A 20,158-nucleotide genomic window follows, 5' to 3' on the forward strand; every position below is an offset into this window, starting at 1 on the left:
ATGAAATCAGTTTGGTCAGTTTTAACAGTAGATTCTGTGAAATTATGATGTGGCTTCTGTCAAGCATCTCCTAGTATTTATTCCCAGATAAAACCCAGGTGTTTTACCCTGATTATCTGTCTCCATATTGCATCAGTCCGTGTATTCCTGGTTTTACAGCACAGAACCAGTGACACATCCTGTTACTTTATGGCATTGACCCTATCTCGCATATCTCAGCAAAGCTGTGAAATAACTGTAGCTAAATTCATATAGCAGGCTTGGGTATTGTTGATAGATATATATATATAGAGATATATATATATATATAAAAAATTTTTTATCCTAATACTAATTAGTGTGATTTTTCTTTCCCCCCACCCCCATTTCATGCTATGCCTAGGTTTAGTTGTTAGTATCAGTAGAATTAAAAAATGACGGAGAGGGGATTGATTTCTGCCTTCAGTATTATTACATGGTTTTGCATTTTGATGGAAAAATTACTTCTGTATACTTACTAGGTATAGCATTTTCTACGCTCATATTACAGTTGTAGCTTAAATTTCAGTATCTGAATTCAATTGTTCTGTTCTCTTTCTTTGATATTTTTAAAATCCTGACTGCTGCTTCTATTTGTATTTTAAAACTTAGCATGAAGGGGAACCAGTATGTTCCATTGTGTGTCTTTTCTGTCTTCCACCATCCTTTTCAGGTTGGGCCTCTGTTTTGTAATTTAGTTAGCTGTTCAAATGGTGATCATTCCATTCTAAATTCTAAGAAACTTTGCGATCTCCCTTCTGCTGTAGCCAAACACCTTTGGAAATTTAAATTTCAGAGTTCCTAAGGTGTGGTCAGGTTTTGAACCTGGGCTAAATTTAAATTAAGAATTCCCCTTCTACTGATTTAGAGAGATGGCCAAACATGGGAAGAGTAGATCATTCCCGTCATTAGGGGGGCAGCTTTTCGTTGGGTTTAATTTCTGGCCACAAAGCAGCAAAGCTAGTGAATAGACTTTTTAATTATTCAATAATTTCTTACCATGATAAATTTATCAGTTGTAAAAAATAATTTCAGCATAATCCTCAAGCCTGCTAAATTAGTACCTTACTGTTCTAGATCTACAGTGAACCTTTCTGCAATAAAGAGTAAATCTCTACATTTCTAAAAATTGTAAGTGTCATATACACAGATTAATAAATGAGACAACTGATAAAATATACCTGTTTTCTATTTCTGGACAGATAAAACCAGTATTAACAGATTATGAGATTGTTTTTGTTTTCCTTCGCTATCATCTGCTGCTAGCTTCCTGTGGAAGATAAGAGAGGAAGGAGTATCTATGATTTTTAGTTCCAGGTAGTCCTCTGTGGATCTTGATCAGCCGGTGATTTGTGGTAACCTCATCTTTTTCTGGTAGAGTCTCTGCATCTTCTTTCAGAATTAGGATTTCAATTCTGTAGTGAATAGCTTTGGTTTTCAGGCTTCCATTGAATAATACGTAGTGAATGTACGGTTGCACTGGTTGAACTACTAATTTTCCAGGTAGTTGAAGCTTTCTCAAAAACTTTTTATTTTTTTCTGTCTGCTTTTGTGATTTAGGCTGAGTCAGTCTTAACATATTTAAGCCACACCATGGCAAATCCTATGAGAGAAACAAATGTAGGAGTATTCATCCAAAGACCTGAATTCTTTAAACATTTTTGGAATATCAGTTTAAACAGTGCAACTTTTTGCGTGAAGGTAAAACACTAACGACATAGTTCCACTTTCAATTTAATGTGTCATAGATCCACACTGCTAGCAAAAGCTAACCTGTCAAGAAGAACGGCATGCAGCAGGGTCAGCTTCTTGATCCAATTAATGCACAGCTGCATGAACACAAATGATAGTGGAAGGAAGACAGCAGAAAGAAATATTTCATGAAAGGCATAACTACCATTTTTTGGTACCATAGGATGAATTTATACTGTGTTAATTTTATCACAGTAATTTTTAAAACTTTTTGTTAGGGGGGGATTAAACAATCTTCTTGTAAAATGGTGGGTCCACAACCTGAGGGACTGTTTTGTTCTTTTGGGTTTTTTGGTTGTGTGAGGTGTTGTGGTTTGGGGTTTTTTTGTTGTTGGTAGTGGGGTTTTTTTTTAAACATTGGAAGAAGTCACTGAGGATTCTCTGTTCAGTTTGTTTTATAGTGACTGATTTTTAATACGTTTCATGGGAAAAAAAGCTATTCCTGTTGATATGAAGTGCCAGTTCAACAGCCTTTGAATTCCCATTTTGTTGTCCAAGTAATTTTAGATTTTTTTCTCTTTTTTTTCTTGTAAGTGCCTTTACAAAGTGTATATTTATAAATCTTACAGTATGCTTGAATTTAAACTTGATTATCTTCAGTCTTTCAGCCTCTTGAGGCATATTCATAGCTGTCTCAACCATAGTTTCAGCCAAATGGACAAATGAAAATACTTATTGAATTGCTAGTTTTGAGTTCAGTTTGTACTGTTACAGAGAGCTAGTCTTTGGAATTGAAACAAACGTGTGCTTTTTTCCAAAGAATATTTATTCAGCCTATCATTAAATACATAGTGATGGACTTTTTGAGTCCAAATCTGAAATACACTTCAGCTTCATAAATCAGAGAAGAATGTTCCTATCAACAGTAAGTAGAATGGTAGGCAGCCCAAGTTGAAAAGTAAGATCATTTGTTTTCAAATTCATGTACTTTTCCATACATTGACTATATTTCAGTGAGATGAAGAGAAACTGAATCTTATAGAAAGTGCTTTAATTGGGTGTGACTGTAATGTCTAGAGCCACACATGAACATGCATCTCATTGTTTCTTTTAAGTGGCTTTTGAATTCTCCATTGTAACAGTCCACTTAAATGGTGAAGAATGTTGAGAATAGTCATGTTACTAATGCGTGCCCTTTCATGTACAATAGCCTTTTTACATAAATAAAAGCTTTATTTCATTACTACAATTATTGTAAGGGTTTTATTGAAGTGCAGTATTTTAACAACTACATAAATTAGTAAGCTTCCATAGCAGTGTTTTCCATAATAATTTTAAAACTACTTTTTCACCATTTCCAGAAAATACTTCTCTTCATAAAAAAAATAAATAAATAATCCTGCACTTTGGTAATTGGTTTGAATATTACTTTTTTTTAATTTCTACAATGAAATCAATAGTGGTGAAAATTTCTGTATTTATAATACTACTACACAATGTTTTTTGTCTTAATAGAAGTATTATACCAGACTGATGTATAGAGTTAGAGAAAAAATTCACTGACTGTACTTAGGGGTTAAGCTTCTAGGTCAAATTTTGCATTTGTAAAATTTTTTCTTTGTAATTTGACATTGTATTTTTTGATCACATATGAGTTTAGAATTGTATGTATCAGTACTGGTAATTTCTCTGCCAGTAACCAAAACTCCATGTACATTTCAGGTCACTGCACATCATGCAGCTGATGCTTATGTGATTTGTCATTGCAAAATGTAGCTGCCTGCACCTCTTGTTGTTCTGAAATCTGTCATATGATTGTTTAAAAATATTGTTGAATGTTGTAAACATAACTGTTTGGCTTGAAGTAACTAATGCAAACTTCACTGCAATTGTTGTGCTTGACTACAGTGTGTTTATACCTTTTTTTCATTGCTTTAGCTTCCCTGCTGCCCCATATGTGCTGCTGGAGTTCATTTTGATACTTGAGGTATCAAGACTTCAAATCTCAAATTAATTCTTCAGTCGGATTGCATATGTAGGGTATAATTAGATGTGTGAAAGCATTAAGTAAAACTGCATTGATCTGACAATCTTATCTGTTCATGTGGGAAAATCATGTTGATTTACAAAGACCGCAGACATATTTCTCCAGTGTTATTTCTGCTAATTAGTTCAATACGCAGAGGTTACAGTGCACTAATGCTTAACATTAAATTAAAATTCACTGTTATACAAAACTGAGAATGTTAAAGTAAATGGCTTTGTAAAAGTAATTTATGAAATCTGATAAATTGTTCCTTTTTTTTCTTTGCTTTTTGCTTTTATTCTTTTTTCCTACTGCTTCCTCTGAAGTCTCCTACCAAATGGTTTTGGAAACTGGTTCCTGTAAGTTTGCCCAACTGCTTCACTTTGATCAAGTAGCTTATTTTGAGAATGGCTTTGTCCATGTCATGCTGGTCTAATCATTCATTTCATTTATCTGTACAAGATAATTTTATAAGAGCTTGCTCTGCCTCTGCAACGGTGCGCCTAATACAGAAGCTTATTTTGCAAGGTAATCTGTGCAAAATAAATGTAAGGTATGATGTTAGATAAGTAGCTTCTTTTCAAGCAGTCAGGTTCTCTTTGGTTTTGTGTAAGACAGTGCTACCTGTTTTTTAATACCAAATGATCAGGTTTTTTGCAAACTACTTTTTCATAAGCTTTTAGTAAATATGTTATTTGATACTGACTCTTTCAAAAAGGGACTTGCAGAAATTGATGTTATATGGAATCTGAAATTTTCTTATTTAACAACCATTTGTCTAGAATTCCCTAATTTTTCAGCTGCTTTAAGACTGCTGTTAATCTCTCCCCACACAAAGTAACCCAAAGCAGTCTACTTCTAGTGAGACTATCATTTCACTAAAAGCAATGAAAAGTAACTGTTCAGGCCTGCAATAATAATAAAGTTTGTTTTCTCTGTGCTGTGTCGCCTTGGGATTATCATTGCTTTCCTCTGTCATATATTAATTCACCTCTGAAGTGCACTCAAGTTGTTTATTCTACAACAGGTTTGGCTGGGAATGAAATAGTCAGCTGTTTATGTATATGCAGAATTGCATACTTTGGGTCTGAATTCCAAAGAACTAATTCTGATGTACGTTTGATCTAAGAATTACCAAATAACTGATCTAGCAGTCCTTCAGATGCATGTTGTCATAAATAGTGAAAGATTGTTCACACATTGCAAAGACAATTGAAAATAACAATGTAGTTCCATGTAGGCAACAAGAGAAATTACTGTTATCTGGAAAACCAGTTTAAAAGTACTGTCTTCAGCAGACTAATCAGTATTCAAATTCATAACGAGTTATGCTATATGGGCAATTTTTCTATAATGCTATCTGTTACAGTTGTGACACACACAAATACACTGCTCTTCACAATATACTCCTTTAATTTTGTTTTGGGACTAAGACAGTGTAATTAAATGGAGGGAATAAAGCAAAAAAAAAAAAAAAAAGAACCATCTGTGATCAGAAGTTTAAGCATGTTTTTGGGCCTCATTTCTACAAAATCAGGTGGCTACTTCAAAGCAGTGACAGAAGACAGAATATGGTTTTGTTCTGTTTTTACCGAAGATGTTAGTTTACAAATTATTTTCTTCCACTGCATAAAAATGATATTAAAATATAAAATGTTCAACATACTGAATTGCTAACTGCATTTTGCCTGCCAGTTTTCCATAAGCAACTTGAACTAGTGGTATTTTTGTTACTTTGAGCTTGTTAGTTTAGTAGCAATACAGTTGACACCCAAGGGCTACTGATAATATTGTGGGAAGGCAGTGGCTCAAGCTGCTCTAACAGTTCAACCCGTCTGCTGATCTCTTCCCTGTACATAGAGCAAGTTTTTCATGCTGAAATGAGTATTCCTGAGTGTACAGGCAGCTGAAAACATACTCTGAGAAGTAAATCTGTAACATGTTATCTACTATGTGGTAAATACGTAAGAGTGTTCATTATTAATGATGAACTCAGAATACACATGAGCACTTATGACAGAGTAGCTGGTGGCTGTTGGTTCATCTTTAGCTGACCTTGTTTATATGCAAGTGTCTTGACTATACCTAGACATAAGTGGAATAAGCTCAAAGATGCTAAATGAGGCTGCTTTAAGATCTCAGAAACAAGATGCCTGCATTAGCATTTATCCTAAAATTAGCACTAGATCTTTATAATAAATGTAGAGGTTCATCTTTTGTATTATTGCATCCATATTCAGTAGCAAACATTGTAACTGATGAGAAGAGTTTCTTCAAATGGAAGTTTATTAAAAATGCATTGCAATTACCAGTGTATTTTGTTTTTCAGTATAATTTCTTTTATCTTTTCAACCAAATTGAAACATGATGCCTGTTACACTCTCATGAATGTAGCATATCAGGTTATATAACTATTTTTCCTCAAGTAATGTGCTTGGCATTCTCTCTACCATGAATTAAGCCTGTTTTCTAGGTCCACTGTAACGATATGACACAGTTTCCAGCATCTGCAGGCACCGTTGATGAGGCCAGTGAAGGCATCATAAAGTGACAGACTTTCACAGGATTTACTGTGCAGGACCACTGTATTAGCAATTTAAAATATTTTTGAAGACTTCCATAAAAAAGATGCTATTTAAAAGAATATTTAAATTACACAGGGCTTGTTTGGCCATGATGTTAGAGTTCATATGTCTCCTGTATCTTTTATCCTTATTTCATAATTAATTTGTAATACTTCATAGACTTAATTTCAGTCATTTTGAGGAGGAAGTACACGGACATATTAACATGATATTTGAAACACAGTATTTTCATCACAGTGGGTCATTGGATTGCCATAGAGTGAAAAAGGACAAACTTTCACTGCAAGTATAATTGGCCTGTTTCATTAGAAATAGTAGGGAGTATTTCTGACGTTGGGGAAAAGCATATTAGTAATTCATGAATCTGACATGTTTTTGTTTGGAGTTGGTGAATATTTCCCGTGGCATGCAAAAGTTACATTTTCATTTTTATACAGCATACTTGACATACAAATACCAGTACATTTCAGGTATGAAATAGACTAACTCTCAGGGTTTTTTTAAATATTAGTTGGTTGAAGTATAAATTCTGTGGGCCAAATACAAGCCCTTTATTTTTCTAGAACTGATGTGTCTGCTGTAGCCAGATTAGACTCATACTTCTCGGACCAGTTACAGGACACTGACATTCACTAAAGATAAGCCTATGTGATCCTTGACAGAAATCCAGTGACAGTAAGTATAGCCTTTGGGTTAGTCTGTGGTTCCACAGACTTTTTCGCCAGCAAAGCTAGTTTGAACTGTTCCCACCCCACCCATAAGACTTCCAGGCTTGCCCACTTATTCACTGCAGGCACTAAGGAGGAGAGAGATGTTGTAGCTGGATAAATGGTTTTACCACTCGGCCCCTATCAGCAGTTGCTCCAGCACAGCAAAAAGGTGGAGAGTGGGAGACAGGAACTGTCTGTCAGCTTCAGCTTTACTGGGAAGAGTAACATCCACTAGGACTTCTCAGAATTCCTACAGGGAGACTTCCAGTGTAGCGTGTATAGATTAATGATAATAATGTAAAAGTAACTCGGAAACACTCTTGGTATCATAAGTAGTTCTGTGGTATGAAAAAAAGTAATCCTTCAATACTGTTCTGAAAATAAGTCTTAGCAAATAATAAGGAATTAAAATCTATATCACTTTTTTCTACTTCCATTTGTTTTCCCAGGAAGAAATGAAAAGAAATTAAAAATTACAAATGCCATTTTTTTTAAGCTGCTCTCTTCCCCCCCCTCCCAAAAAGAAAACCGAAAAAAAAAAACCCCAACCAAAAAAACAACAACCCATGAAAAATATATTCACTGCAGATAAATGCTGTCTTGGTATTCTGAACTGATGATCTCTTTATACACCAAGTTGTTTTTTAAAGTGTTTCCTTTTGTAAGTAGGCCACTACATGGTCATAGCACTTACTGCTCTCTGTGTTTGCAACTGCTTATAGTGACACGTGCTAGTAATAAAAATGGAGCTAATCAAATGCAGTTTTCCTTGTTTCCAAATTTGTCATTATGACAGTTAGATGAATGAGATTTTGGGCAAGATTCTTAGGTGTGTTAACTTCGCAGTCACTTGACTTCCCAGTAAACTGAAGTTACACCAGCTAAGGAATTGCCTCATTGTATTTACACAGAGATCACTTCTGATTTTTATAATGTTGAGTGTTGAATGTTAATTAAGATATATAATGTTATTTAATTCCGTGTGCTATACAGAGATCATCAAAACTTGTTAGTTTTGAAGGAAAGGCTCAATATTAGCATTGTAGGTTCCTTTCCTCTTAGATATTTTTTATGCCATTCAAAATGGGGCATAACATGAACAGTCATAAGAAATGTAATACTGAGAATATTCAACTAGTTACTGAATACTGCCTTCTCACTAATAGGGCGTAAAACCCACAGTATGAATGTGTTTCTTCGTGCGTTTCAGAGCCTATGTCTCTAAATTTCCTCATTCTATATTGTAGGCTCGTTACAGGAAGGAGCAGACATTGCTTAAACAGCTGCCCTGCATTCCGTTGGTGGAGAATCTGCTGAAAGATGGTACAGATGGTTGTGCTTTAGCTGCCCTGATCCACTTTTACTGTCCAGATACTGTAAAACTGGAGGGTATGTGTAACGTGTCTCAGCTTGTAAAAGTATGTCCATAAAAGTTTAAATGTCTGTGTTTGATAACTGTGTGAAGGAATTGCTTAAATATGGTATACAAGAGGCATAATTTGAGTGTGGTGGGTTTTATATTAACTTTGTGCCTGTTTATGTTTACATTTAAATAAAAGGAATCAAGGTGTCCTTCCATGCTGTGCTTACTTTTATGTTATGGTACTTATTTAAACATACTAGATACATTGTTACAGATCTGACTGTGGCAACACATTTGCCTTTGTTTCTATGAAACTTCAAACTAGCTGGAAAACTCTTTTTGAAGCTGCATTAAGTGCTTTCTTGTGAATCTGAATGGTTATGGATATAAAAGATGGAAGAGCTTAGAATTAGTCAAGTTCTGTGTGACTGCACTGTATGGCAAATAGTTGCTCTGGGTTCTGAGCTTTTAGTTCACCTGACAGTTACCTATATCATCTATAGAGTAAAAAAAAAAAGTATATGTTGTTGTCATGCTGTTCTATAATAACAGTTGTCTCTGATGACGAGCACCTTCATCTTGTCCTTTTGCTCAGTGGCCTGGTTAAAAGTCGGATCTTCTTCCTCTTGGCAACTAAGAGCCTCCTGTAGTTGTAAAATGTCTTGGCAGCTAACACCCATCATTTTCTGCCTGTGTTCTGTCCATGATACCTTTGATGTCGTGGGAACACTTACACAAGCATCCTGAGAAATCCAGGAATACGAACAAGGATATAAAGGTTGCTAAGGACTGAAATCTGGAATTAATATACACAGCTACTTTACAGGAAGTTTCCAGCACAGTAGGCATTGAAGATGAAAGACACTAAGATGCACGCATTCACTATTTTCTTTGGCTTGTGAATTTTGAAAAATAGAACTTTCAATTTACATAAATGTTGCAGCCAAATATATACTATTGTATGCATTTAGGGAAGAGTTGTGTTGAATGGGGGTAACACCTAGTTCCTTCTTACTGTTTTAGCATGGCTGAAAGTACAGACAATCCAAAAGATCTTGTATACTTTGCATGACCACATACATACTTACCAGCAGATTCTTCTGGCATCAGACTTACACGAGACGAGGCACATATCATCTTTGGAACTTCAGTTTTAATGTTCTTGTTAGGTGTCCTGACATCTTCCCTAAAGATTTATGAATGTGCATGTCATTGTCTCAGAAGTAAATTCAAAGGTACTTTAAAAAGACTTTGCTCATCTTCCCTGTATTTAAATAATACACTTTTTGGTGCATGTTAAACTTCACTGAGACTTGGTTCTGCATTTGAACTGAGGAAGGCAGGTAACAAAAAAGCATGGGCTTAAAAATGCATTAATGAAAAGGAAAAAAAATACTATCTAAAGTTCTCTGTACTCTGAAATACATTGTTTCTTCTCAGTAAGACTTCATTTAACTTTAAAATGTAAGTTTTCTTCAAGGAATAAAAGGCTTCTGATATCAGTGAGTCAGGAAATTGGCTGTTGTACAAAATTGTATAATCTTTCATGAATTTATCGTTCTATCTTAAAACTGTCTAGCTCTTTAAAATCTGTACTATTCTTGCCCGCTGTTGCAGAGCTCCATTTTTTCCATGAGTTTGAATCTTGTTCTTGTTTTCTACCTAAATGCTTGTAGCCTTTCTGCATGCTTTAGTTGTTCTTCCAGCAGTGCCCTTTGGTTTAAATAGCTTCTTCTAATCTGATGTCTACCTTTTTGATATATTTTCTTCCTCTTGTTTTGCCCAGGCTACTGAACCAAGCCTTTTCAGTCTCCCCTTCTCAAGCAGATTTCCATTCTCATTATTTTCTTCAGTAGTCTTCCTCTGCAACTAGTCCAGTTTTGGTTCATGTTCCTTGATACACGCATGGTCATACCATATCATCCTTGATACACGGATACACAGAAATCCAGACTGGCATCTCATTGCTGCTTTGTACAGTGCTTCTCTGTCACTACTGGAAATCAATTTTCTGATACTTCTAGCATCACATTTGCTTGTTTTCATAGCTGCATGATGCTGAAAGCTCACCAAACATCTTTACATTGGCTAATACACAATACCTTCCTACTCTATATCACCTTCAACCAGTTAATCACATTAGAATTTTATTAGATCCAAGTGCATGACTTCACATTTTGCATTATTAAATTTAATCCCATTTCAGTCAGTTCAGTGAAACATTTTTTTCCACTGATTGTTGTCTGTGGGATTGGGATGATGGGATATGTCTTATTTCCTCAGGGTGGAAATCCTTATCTTGCTATCAACGAGGTAGATTCCTTAGACATCTGAAGAAACCTTTTATCCTAAACAAATTCAAACTTATGCTCTGTCATGCGTTGTTGCTTTAGGAATAAAATCTGATGCATGCTCTGGAAGTATATTTATTTTTCTTTTATTCAGTCCTCCTTTTTAAAGGACTGTCTTTTTTTCTAGGAAGTTGTTATTGCTACTTCATTTTCCAAGAAGCAGTCATATAAAGAGAACAGGAGGTTAGCTGGGCGTAAACAGTGTTCAGAGAATACTGTGGAATTACGCTGGCCTGTTCACTGTTACCAGTTCTTTGTCTTTAAATAGCACGTTCAAACAGAGAATGATAATTCATGTATCAGAGGCTTCGGATTCTTGTAAAATCTCATATCAAACATGTAAATCCACAAGAACAAATACATAATATTAGGAAGAAATTGCTGTGAGAGTGATGAGGTGCTGGCCCAGGCTGTCCAGACAGCTGTGGGTGCCCCATCCCTGGCAGGGCTCAAGGCCAGGCTGGATGGGGCTGGGAGCAGCCTGGGCTGGTGGAAGGTGTCCCTGCTTGTGGCAGGGGGTTGGAACTAGGTGATCTTCAATGTCCCTTCCCACCCAAACCATTCTGTATGGTATTCTAAGACCATACAGTGATGCTGGTTTTTTGGAAGTTTCAGGGTTAATAGCATTAAAACGTACTCTCAGGTCCCTATGCAAAGACAAGGAACTAGTACCTATGGAGAACTGTTAAAAAGCATACATTTCCTACTGTCGTTGCTGTATAGGATGTGTATTAGTGATTAAATGTGTTTTTTCATTGTGTGGAGGTAGCAGGAGGTGGAGCATAACTAATATTTTGACAAAAGGCAAAGGAGAAAAAAATAAACGTGTCAATAGTGAAAAAACACAACTCGTGTTTAGAAAAATGTCTGAAGATACAAAACTGCAAAGATAAAATGTAGAGTTGTCATTTCTTAAGTTTCTGAAACAAAAAAATAAAAACATTCTGGGGGGGTGGGGGAAATCAAGTCTGAATTTATCCAGAAAATGTTGCAGAATCCAGCAAAGGAAAAAGCATTTTTCTGCAAATCTATAACTATATCTGATCTTTGCTTCTGTTCTTCTTTTTAGATATTTGTTTGAAAGAAACAATGTCTTTGGCGGACAGCCTGTATAATCTACAATTGATTCAAGAATTTTGTCAGGAATACCTTAACCAGTGTTGCCATTTCAGTCTTGAGGATATGCTCTATGCAGCTTCTTCAATAAAGGTAAAAATAAATAAATAAATAAGAATGCAAGTGGGGTCCACAGGACTGTATTGCTAATGATATTTTTAGTCATCTTTTTGTCTGCTGCTATATAGCGATACGAAAAAGCACGTTGCATCTCATGTGGTATAGCATGCAACACAAATTTCAGCAGCATGTAAAAATGTCTTCTTTTGGCAGTTATGTTGTTATAGTGATTTCAGAGTTTTTTAATACAAAGCACTTGTGAAATTTATGAAATTTTTTATTTTTGTGCAAAACCTTCACACTTTATCTTCTTTCTGATTAATTAATTGTTAGTTAATGCATGTAATCCATGATATTGCTGGTAAAATGTAAGTGATCTGCATTCATTTAAATTTATTAAGGCTTTAACAAAAGGATAAAATAATTGAAGAGTTGTTTTTGGAATTATTACTCACTCTTCTTACTCATTTCTGTGTAGACAGTAATTTTATGGTTTTTAACCTTAAAGCTTTTTCTCTTCCATAAAAGTGTAAAGATCTGAGCTAATTTCATTGTAAAATCCAATGGTTTTATGCCCAGAACACAAACAGGAGCACAGTACCAACAAATACAGTTGTTTGAATAAGCAATTAAGCATTTTCAGTCATTTTGAGATTTTTGTCTTGATAGAAAGAAAAAAAGTGTTTTTTTATTCTACAATTTGTTTAAACCTATGCGCAAAGACAAGGAGAAATCAAATTATTTCTTGCCTAATTGTAAATTTAATTGTTCATTTTTGTGTCTCTTTTAAGACTTTCTTCTGTATAAAACACTCTTGGTTTGCTTAAGATCCTTGCAGCCCTGCCTTTAGGGAATGAAATGTTATTTTTATGGAGTCAGCATATCCATTGCACATGGGATGTAATTGGTTTCTAAATATCTGGGTCATTTGCCTGCTTTTATGATCATTATAGCAGTCTTGCAATCTGAGTCACACAGGCCAGAGTTTGAATACAACTTTGTTGTCTTCTGTAGGGTTGAACCCAATCTTTTGCAAATAAATGATGAGCTATCAGGGTGAGTAAGGGCAGTGGGACTTAAGTCTAGACTACTTAGCTATTGCTATTGTATTTTGTGTATGCAAAATTGCATAGTGACTGCTTTCAGTCGGCTTTTGGTGTTTTTAAATTTCAGGTACTTACATACTTGTAAAAAGTCTGCTGCATTGCAGTCTCTTCAGTCTGTAGTTTCCCACCATATGGTCCTACAACCATATTCAGTGATCTTGAATAGGACTGCTTCACTGCATTTTGATTGTTTCTCTCTCTGCTTACAGATACATGGAATAAACAGAACTCATTATTCTTCAGTTTCTTTCATGACAATTACTAATACCATTTTTTATAATAATAATTTTTTTCTCAAACCAGTATGCACTAGGAAGCTTGAATTTCAAAAAAAGTAACGGTATAAAATATTTTGTCAATCTCCCAATGCATCAGACTTTACACATTCAAAATGCTACAGACAGTAATTTTGCTGTTTCTGAACGCTTTTTAGAGGGGATTTAGAGTATTTCTAGAACTAAGAAAGCCCTTTTGTGATCGTGTTTTTACAAGTTGCTGTGGAGTGGATACTTTAGGTGTAAATGCTACAAAGAAAGGCTGTCAAATTTTCCTTCTAAAACCTGGCACAGAAACTTTTGCTAGTGCTATAAACTCTGTTTTTTCCAGTGTTAATTTGCTTTCTAAATAAATTCATAGTTAAAGGAGCTCTTTCTTAGTTTTCCAGTCCGTCTGATTAGAGTAAGTTTTAATAAATGTACATATTCTTCAAAGTCAATGTAAAGATTATTGTCACTTTGAAAAAACTTGTATTGTAAATGGATATTTTAAATATTACGCATTGAATTAAACTGGTTGGAAGGAGTCACCTTTATCTCAGTCTACAAGTTTATATACTGTGAAGTTGTAGGATTTATAGAAGCATGTGTCTTTGTTTCAGGTGTGTCTTAATCAGCAAAAAATTCTGTTTGCTTTCAGGGTGCAGTAGGTGACACTATGCTTTTGGTTGAAAGTCTTTACGTTTGTAGTGGTGACAGAAAGAATAAAAAGAACAAAACTGCTGATACATTACTGGAAGAAGCCTCAAGAAAAAAATTACAACTGAGTTTTTTGAATTACAAAGTTGTGTCTTGTGTGGTCCTAGAAATTACATTGGGTATCTTGACTTCATGCTGGTCCTTGAGAAGGAAGGGAGCAGAGCCTCTTTCTCTTAAAGTGATCAGGCACAAAGTGCACGCCATGCGTTCTTTACTGGACACGCTGCACTGTCCTGTTACATTAAATCAAGGTAGGTTGTAGGTATACAATATGGAAATCTAGTGCAGGACTTGACCAAGGTGGTTGTCTCACTTTCGGCTTTCCCATCAAAATGCACAGAAACAAAGTCAGATTAATGTAAAACTTCACTTAACAAACATCCAGAGTCTTTGGTACGGGCTTTCAGATTTTGCATCAGATGAAATTGTTGGCTTGGTTCTGTTTTAGCACAGAGGAGAAATAGGCTTTGTCTGGATTTCTAGACAGCTTTAATGTGTCATAATCATGTGAAGCAGAAAGTAAGTTTTGTGTTGCTTCTCACTTGCTGATTTGTCCTCCTCTAAGAAAAATATATCTGTGAAGTTCTTTGTAAGATGTTTGCTAAGGCAGGGCTACTGATCTTAAAGAAAAAAATATTTGAGTACATTCCATGGATGCTTGAGGCACCACCAAGGGATCATACTGGTTCCTGACTGTTGTCCTTTGAGACAGGCAAACACAAGTAGAGAGAGATTACATGAAAATAATCACAATATTTTATGAATTCTCCTTGCATATTTAACAAGAGAAAAGAATAGAAAATCTGGAATATCTCTAGTTGTGCAGATTGCTTTTTTGCCCTGATCCTCCCTTTTTCCTTCTCCTCCTGTAAGCAGTTTTATCCTGAGACAGAATGTTTGGGGTTTTTTAATACCTTGTTTTTAGCCTGTATCTAGGAAATGACATAGAACTGGAAGAGCTGTTTTATTGTGTCTTGACACACATGTATTTTGCCTATGCAAAGAAGTTCGTAGAAATAGAACTTGCATGAAGTGCATAGGAAGCATGAACCACCGTGCAGAACAGTAAAGATTTCTTCATTGCTTTGGCTCAACAGTTGATTAGTACTGCAGTGTAATAGTCAGTATGTAGCATTTGTGACTTGAATAAAGGTCTTATGGTATATGTAGTTCCTGAAAGGATGTTGTAAGGGACATGTATGATCCTTGAATAGAAAGGAAAAAATGCATGTCACATGTTCCATTTGTCATGTGAGATATATGTTGAAAGTATCTCTAAAAGAGTGAAGACACATCTTTGGTTATATTCTTGATATCTTTAGATCATTCTCTGCCAGTTCATTCTGGTAGGACCACAGGGTTAAGGCCTAAGACCAAGACATTTATGAGGTTAACTGTCAAAGAGGGTACTGATGGATGGCTTGGATCAGTTGAGGTTTGCCATGATTTGAGAGCTCACGTAGGAACTTGGCATTTGAAGAATTGACACACAGTTATTGTCTTTTGAAAGTGTTCCTTTACCTGAGCCTTTAGAAATGTGTGGTGGTGTGGGGTATTTTTAGATATTGATCCTAAACTTGTGCTACTCATTTGATCAACACATACTGTTTTACATTCCCTGTTCACTGATAGAGGATCGAATCAGGATGAGACACAGATCACAACCAGTATTAGAACACCCTTTATTAATTCAATTGCTGTTATTAATGGAATTGATTCATTATTAATAAGAGATAACTATTCACACAACCATTCATTTGCTCACACAGTACACACACAGTCATTTTTACTGGGTTGGAGGCCAACCCAGTGGCCTCTCAGCAGTAGGGGGTCATACCAGCCCACCAGTGGCTTTTGGGAAGGTGTCCAGAAAGTCTCTCGAGGTGTTCATTTGTCTATTTAGGTGTGTGTACATATATATATATATACATACAATCTTGTACTATTTGCATGTAACAACTACTGCAGTTGTGGGCATGGTTAAGGTCATACAACCTGTTGTTGACACTAGCATGTGCTGATGGTTGTACAGATGTGGCTGAGTCCTGCTGTTCTGAGTGTCTGGGTTCTTGGGGATTCAGCAGGGCCACAGCCACAACTCTCTGAGCCTCTGAGTTCTGGGGAAACGTTTATGTGCTGCTCCGCAGCACGGACACTTCTTCTCTTTGGCCGCTGTTTTCTGACTGTAGAGTTTGTTCACCCGAAGTCATGCAGAAGGCACATTTATTCAGAATGAAAGCTTTCTGAATGTGAAATGAAGCAAATCAGAGAGATGATTGCTGTCTCTTTTCTGCGAAGGGTGTTCCTCTGACCTAAATGTGGGCCAGACTCTAAACCATGCAGAATCACAACTAAGCACATGGAATAGTTACCTTATTTTTGCACTTAAGTTAGTAACCAGAGCCAAGAGAACAAACATTTGCACTGTCAAAGGCCCAGTAGGCCAGATGGAGAGGTTGGTTCCAGAGCCTCCTTTTTATTTTTGTTTTTCACTGCTAAATTAAAACAGGAGAATATTGTATCTAAAGGATTGTTTTATACTGAAGTATTTATTGAACTTGAGCACTTCTGAATACTTGTGCTTTCTGATGTAATTTTCAAACAATGTAAGCAGAAGCTGTAATCAACGCAGTGTCCTCAGAGATCTGAAAAACAGTGTTTAGATAAGTCACATAGATAAATCCTAGAAATGAAGGGCTACATGATGTCCACGCATGTTGTACAGCTTTCCCTCCAATCTCAATGTGAAAACCCACTGTGATCAGGCTGCTAACCCAAGCTAGAATTTGCAGTTGAGGTCCCTGTAAGCGTGCATGGATTCCCAACGGACCTGGGAGAGCAGCTGCCTGTGTTTGGTGAGGCAGTTAGGTACCTATGGTGGGTCTTTGTCCAGGGATTTGACTCCCATCTGGCTGGTTTAAAATTATTTGTGATCAGGAATGAAGAGGAGGATTCAACCAGGAAACAGTTCTTTAACAAATTCTCCCTGAGAGGGACCAAATGCTCCTGACTCATTCTTTAAAGGGAAGCAGCGTGGTTTGCTTTCACTGATGTTCATCAGCCAGTTTTCCCACTTCTTTGTTCTGGTCTGAAACAACACGTAACTGGAGTTTTCAACTTGAGTTATTGTGGCGTTTATTAACCTGTGGCAGAAGATAGGACAAACTGGTAGTGGATACAGCCTTCTCCAGAGAGCTTGGAACGCTCCAATTTTCTTCAGTCTTGACACATTTATGTTGGCACCTTTATAACATATATACTATGGATTTGCATTAGAGATAACTTTCCTGACCAACTGATCAGAGATTTTTATGTGCATCATGATACAAATTTTACAGTGTATTTCTGTGTTTGTTTTGAAAAAAATTCCTAAAAGCATCTGTGGCTGCTTTTGCATTCAATTTTAGTGGATTCAAGCCTGATTACAAATTAGTTGTATCACCTGTATGTATGACCTTGTAACAGTTATTCTATAAATATGCAGATCTAAAACCTGTAAATATTTGGATGGAATTTATTTTAAGTGGCAAGATTTGATATACTATTTCTGTTAGCTAATTTGATTTAAAAATTAATCGTGTTTTGTGGTGATATTAAAGAAAATGATTTATCTTTTTTGTATAAATTTTTATAAAACAAGCTAACTTATATCTCCCTTGGATACAGAAACAAGCAATGACTTCAGATTTTATACTTAAAATATGAGAATATTTGTTTTTCCAAGAGATAATCTTCCAAGATCTGTTAAACAGAAGTTTTATTGTGCAGTACGAGAAGATGCAATAGATAAAATGTAACCAGTAGCAAGCTGACTACATACAACTAATGAACAGTCTGCAAATATCAAATTGAAAAAATCAAATCAGAATGTTTAGCACATAAAATTATCTATGAAGCTGCAAGTCTGCCATCTGCTGTTCAGTGGGTTTGCGCCAGTCCGAACTCTTCAGAGCTTAGTTATTTTTTTACTATTAAAATACTGTTTGCTTCTGAATATTTTTGTGTATAAGTGAATGTGATAATCGTATGACAAGCTATTAAAACTTTTTTCAGCATAATCAAAGCAAAATCTACAGAAATAATGTCAACATTCTTTCTAGCCTAGGGGTAGCAGTATTACTACAGACTCACAGTAATTTCCAAAAAATTACGTTATTGATCGTCATCGGTCTTTCCCATTGATCATTATTATTAACATCCCTTTCTGACTAAAAATAGCTTTTGAGAAAATGCAGGCTCCATAATGATGCTTCACCATCAAACATCTAAAGTAGCCTCAGTTCTAACTGGGCCATGCAGCCAATGGTTTCATTTTTACTTCAGTAAGTACTGCTTTGGCGATTTTGGAAAAACAAGCGGTCTTGCAGTAGCTCAGGACTGCACAGAAGATATTCTTGGCAGTATTTGAGTCCTTCATAAACTAGTCACACTATCAAATGCAGCATTTAAACCTAAACGTGATAAACGTGAGAAACGAGTATTTAAGTACAATATTATTTCAGATAGGAACAAAGCTATGATTGGAACATTTTATGATTCATTTTTTGTAGTAAAAAAAAGTTAAAAATTTAAAAGTTTGAGGGGAGGTGGAAAATATTAGGAGGAATATTGTAGAAATTGTAATATTTAGGAATTGTAGTATTAAAAATCATATTTTGTCTGAGAAGTACATCTGATTTTTTTCTTTACATATATTGCTTCCTGATTAAATCAGTGTGTGATACCAAAATGCTATCTTAGCGTTTTGTCTGAATGGAAAAGATTTTACTACAACCATTTCCGCATTCAGTTCTGTTGTGCTGAATAAGCAGAGATGAGGTTTTTCCTAGTCTACTTATAGTTTGTATGTAATAACTATGGGAACATCTGGCTGATCACTTCACCATATCCTAAAGTGTATGAGCAGCTTTCAGTTTAAGCACTTCACTACTTTGCTGGAGTGAAGGCTTATCCACATTAGAAATATTCAGGAAAAATAAATCTCAATCAGAAGTGTCAATTACATATTTAAAGTTGTATTTTCAAATGTACTAATATGGAATTGAGGTTCTCACTTATTATAAACATTTTTGTTGTAAATTTTAATTTTTTTAAAAAAGATGTTTTTACCCCTAATGCCTGTGCTTTTTTTCCTGAAAGAAAATGACATTTTGTTTAGAAATTTTTTTCAAATGTTTGTTTGCACTCCAACGTTTGAGGTATGCATTTTTAAGGCAACAAAATTAATGCAGCAATGGAAGTGGACATTTGAGGGACTGCAAATACAGTGAAGCTGTCAAAAGAAGTCTTGATGGAAATCTTACATAGTCTGGATACAATTTTTTAGTACACCCTCTGTGGGCATACACCAGCTATGCTCAAATATACAGCTCAACACTGAATGTAAGCAATCTTGCCTATTTATGTAATTATGCAGTGGAAAGTTAATGGGTCCATCACAGAATACAAAGCTCGTTTCTTCTCTTTCCTACTGGATCACAAAAAGCTTCATCTTTCTGCTTAGATTTTCCTCCTCAAGCTGGTGAGTTGACAACAGAGAATTTAGAGACTTTGCAGTCATATATGCCTGAATCAACCAGAAAATTTTTTTCTTTGGTGTTTTTTGTAGAGCAACTACATGGTGTTCATGGCAGAATTGTTCTGGTGGTTTGAAGTAGTGAAGCCGTCATTTGTACAACCTCGTGTTGTTGTGCATCCCGAAGGTAATTGTATTAATGATTGGTTTTAGTAAGCATGGGGTTTGTATGTATATTTACAGATTGCCATTGTGTTCACAAATGCAGTGAATATTTTAGTTAACAGGATTTGACAGTGTACAGCCCCCTTAAAGAAGGAGCAAAGTACTTTTTCCTCATGTTAATCTTAATCTCATCTCATAAATAATTAGATTTAGTTGTCTATTACCAAACAATCATTTAAATTGTTGTGGTATAATCACTTGCAAATTTTCCTAACCTAAACAAGGCTAAAATCCATTTATACCCATGCAGGGATTATGAACATAATGAGGAGCCAAAAACAGAATTTAGCCTGAAGAGCTTGTATTGCCAAGGAGCAGATAGCAAGAGAAAGAAACATAAATGCGGGAAAAGTGGACAGATAGTTAATTGTAAAATTGCATTTTGTACCTGGATGATGCAAATGCCCAGTCTTCCAA

The 20,158-nt window shown here is 35.6% G+C and overlaps 1 protein-coding gene across 3 annotated transcripts in view; it reads left to right on the forward strand.

Annotated features, from left to right (window-relative positions):
• Window positions 1–20,158, forward strand: part of CAMSAP2 (calmodulin regulated spectrin associated protein family member 2) — a 90,975-nt gene that overhangs the window by 49,878 nt on the left and 20,939 nt on the right. For 2 of the 3 annotated variants that reach the window (XM_056355924.1, XM_056355925.1), the window contains exons 5-8: window positions 4,063–4,095; window positions 8,279–8,420; window positions 11,815–11,954; window positions 19,610–19,703. In XM_056355924.1, coding sequence (XP_056211899.1) covers window positions 4,063–4,095; window positions 8,279–8,420; window positions 11,815–11,954; window positions 19,610–19,703 — 409 coding nt within the window. The remainder of the gene's footprint in view (window positions 1–4,062; window positions 4,096–8,278; window positions 8,421–11,814; window positions 11,955–19,609; window positions 19,704–20,158) is intronic. The other variant, XM_056355927.1, reaches the window with a different exon arrangement.

The sequence above is a fragment of the Falco biarmicus genome, chromosome 11, assembly GCF_023638135.1.
Source record: "Falco biarmicus isolate bFalBia1 chromosome 11, bFalBia1.pri, whole genome shotgun sequence".
Taxonomy (NCBI): Eukaryota; Metazoa; Chordata; class Aves; order Falconiformes; family Falconidae; genus Falco; species Falco biarmicus.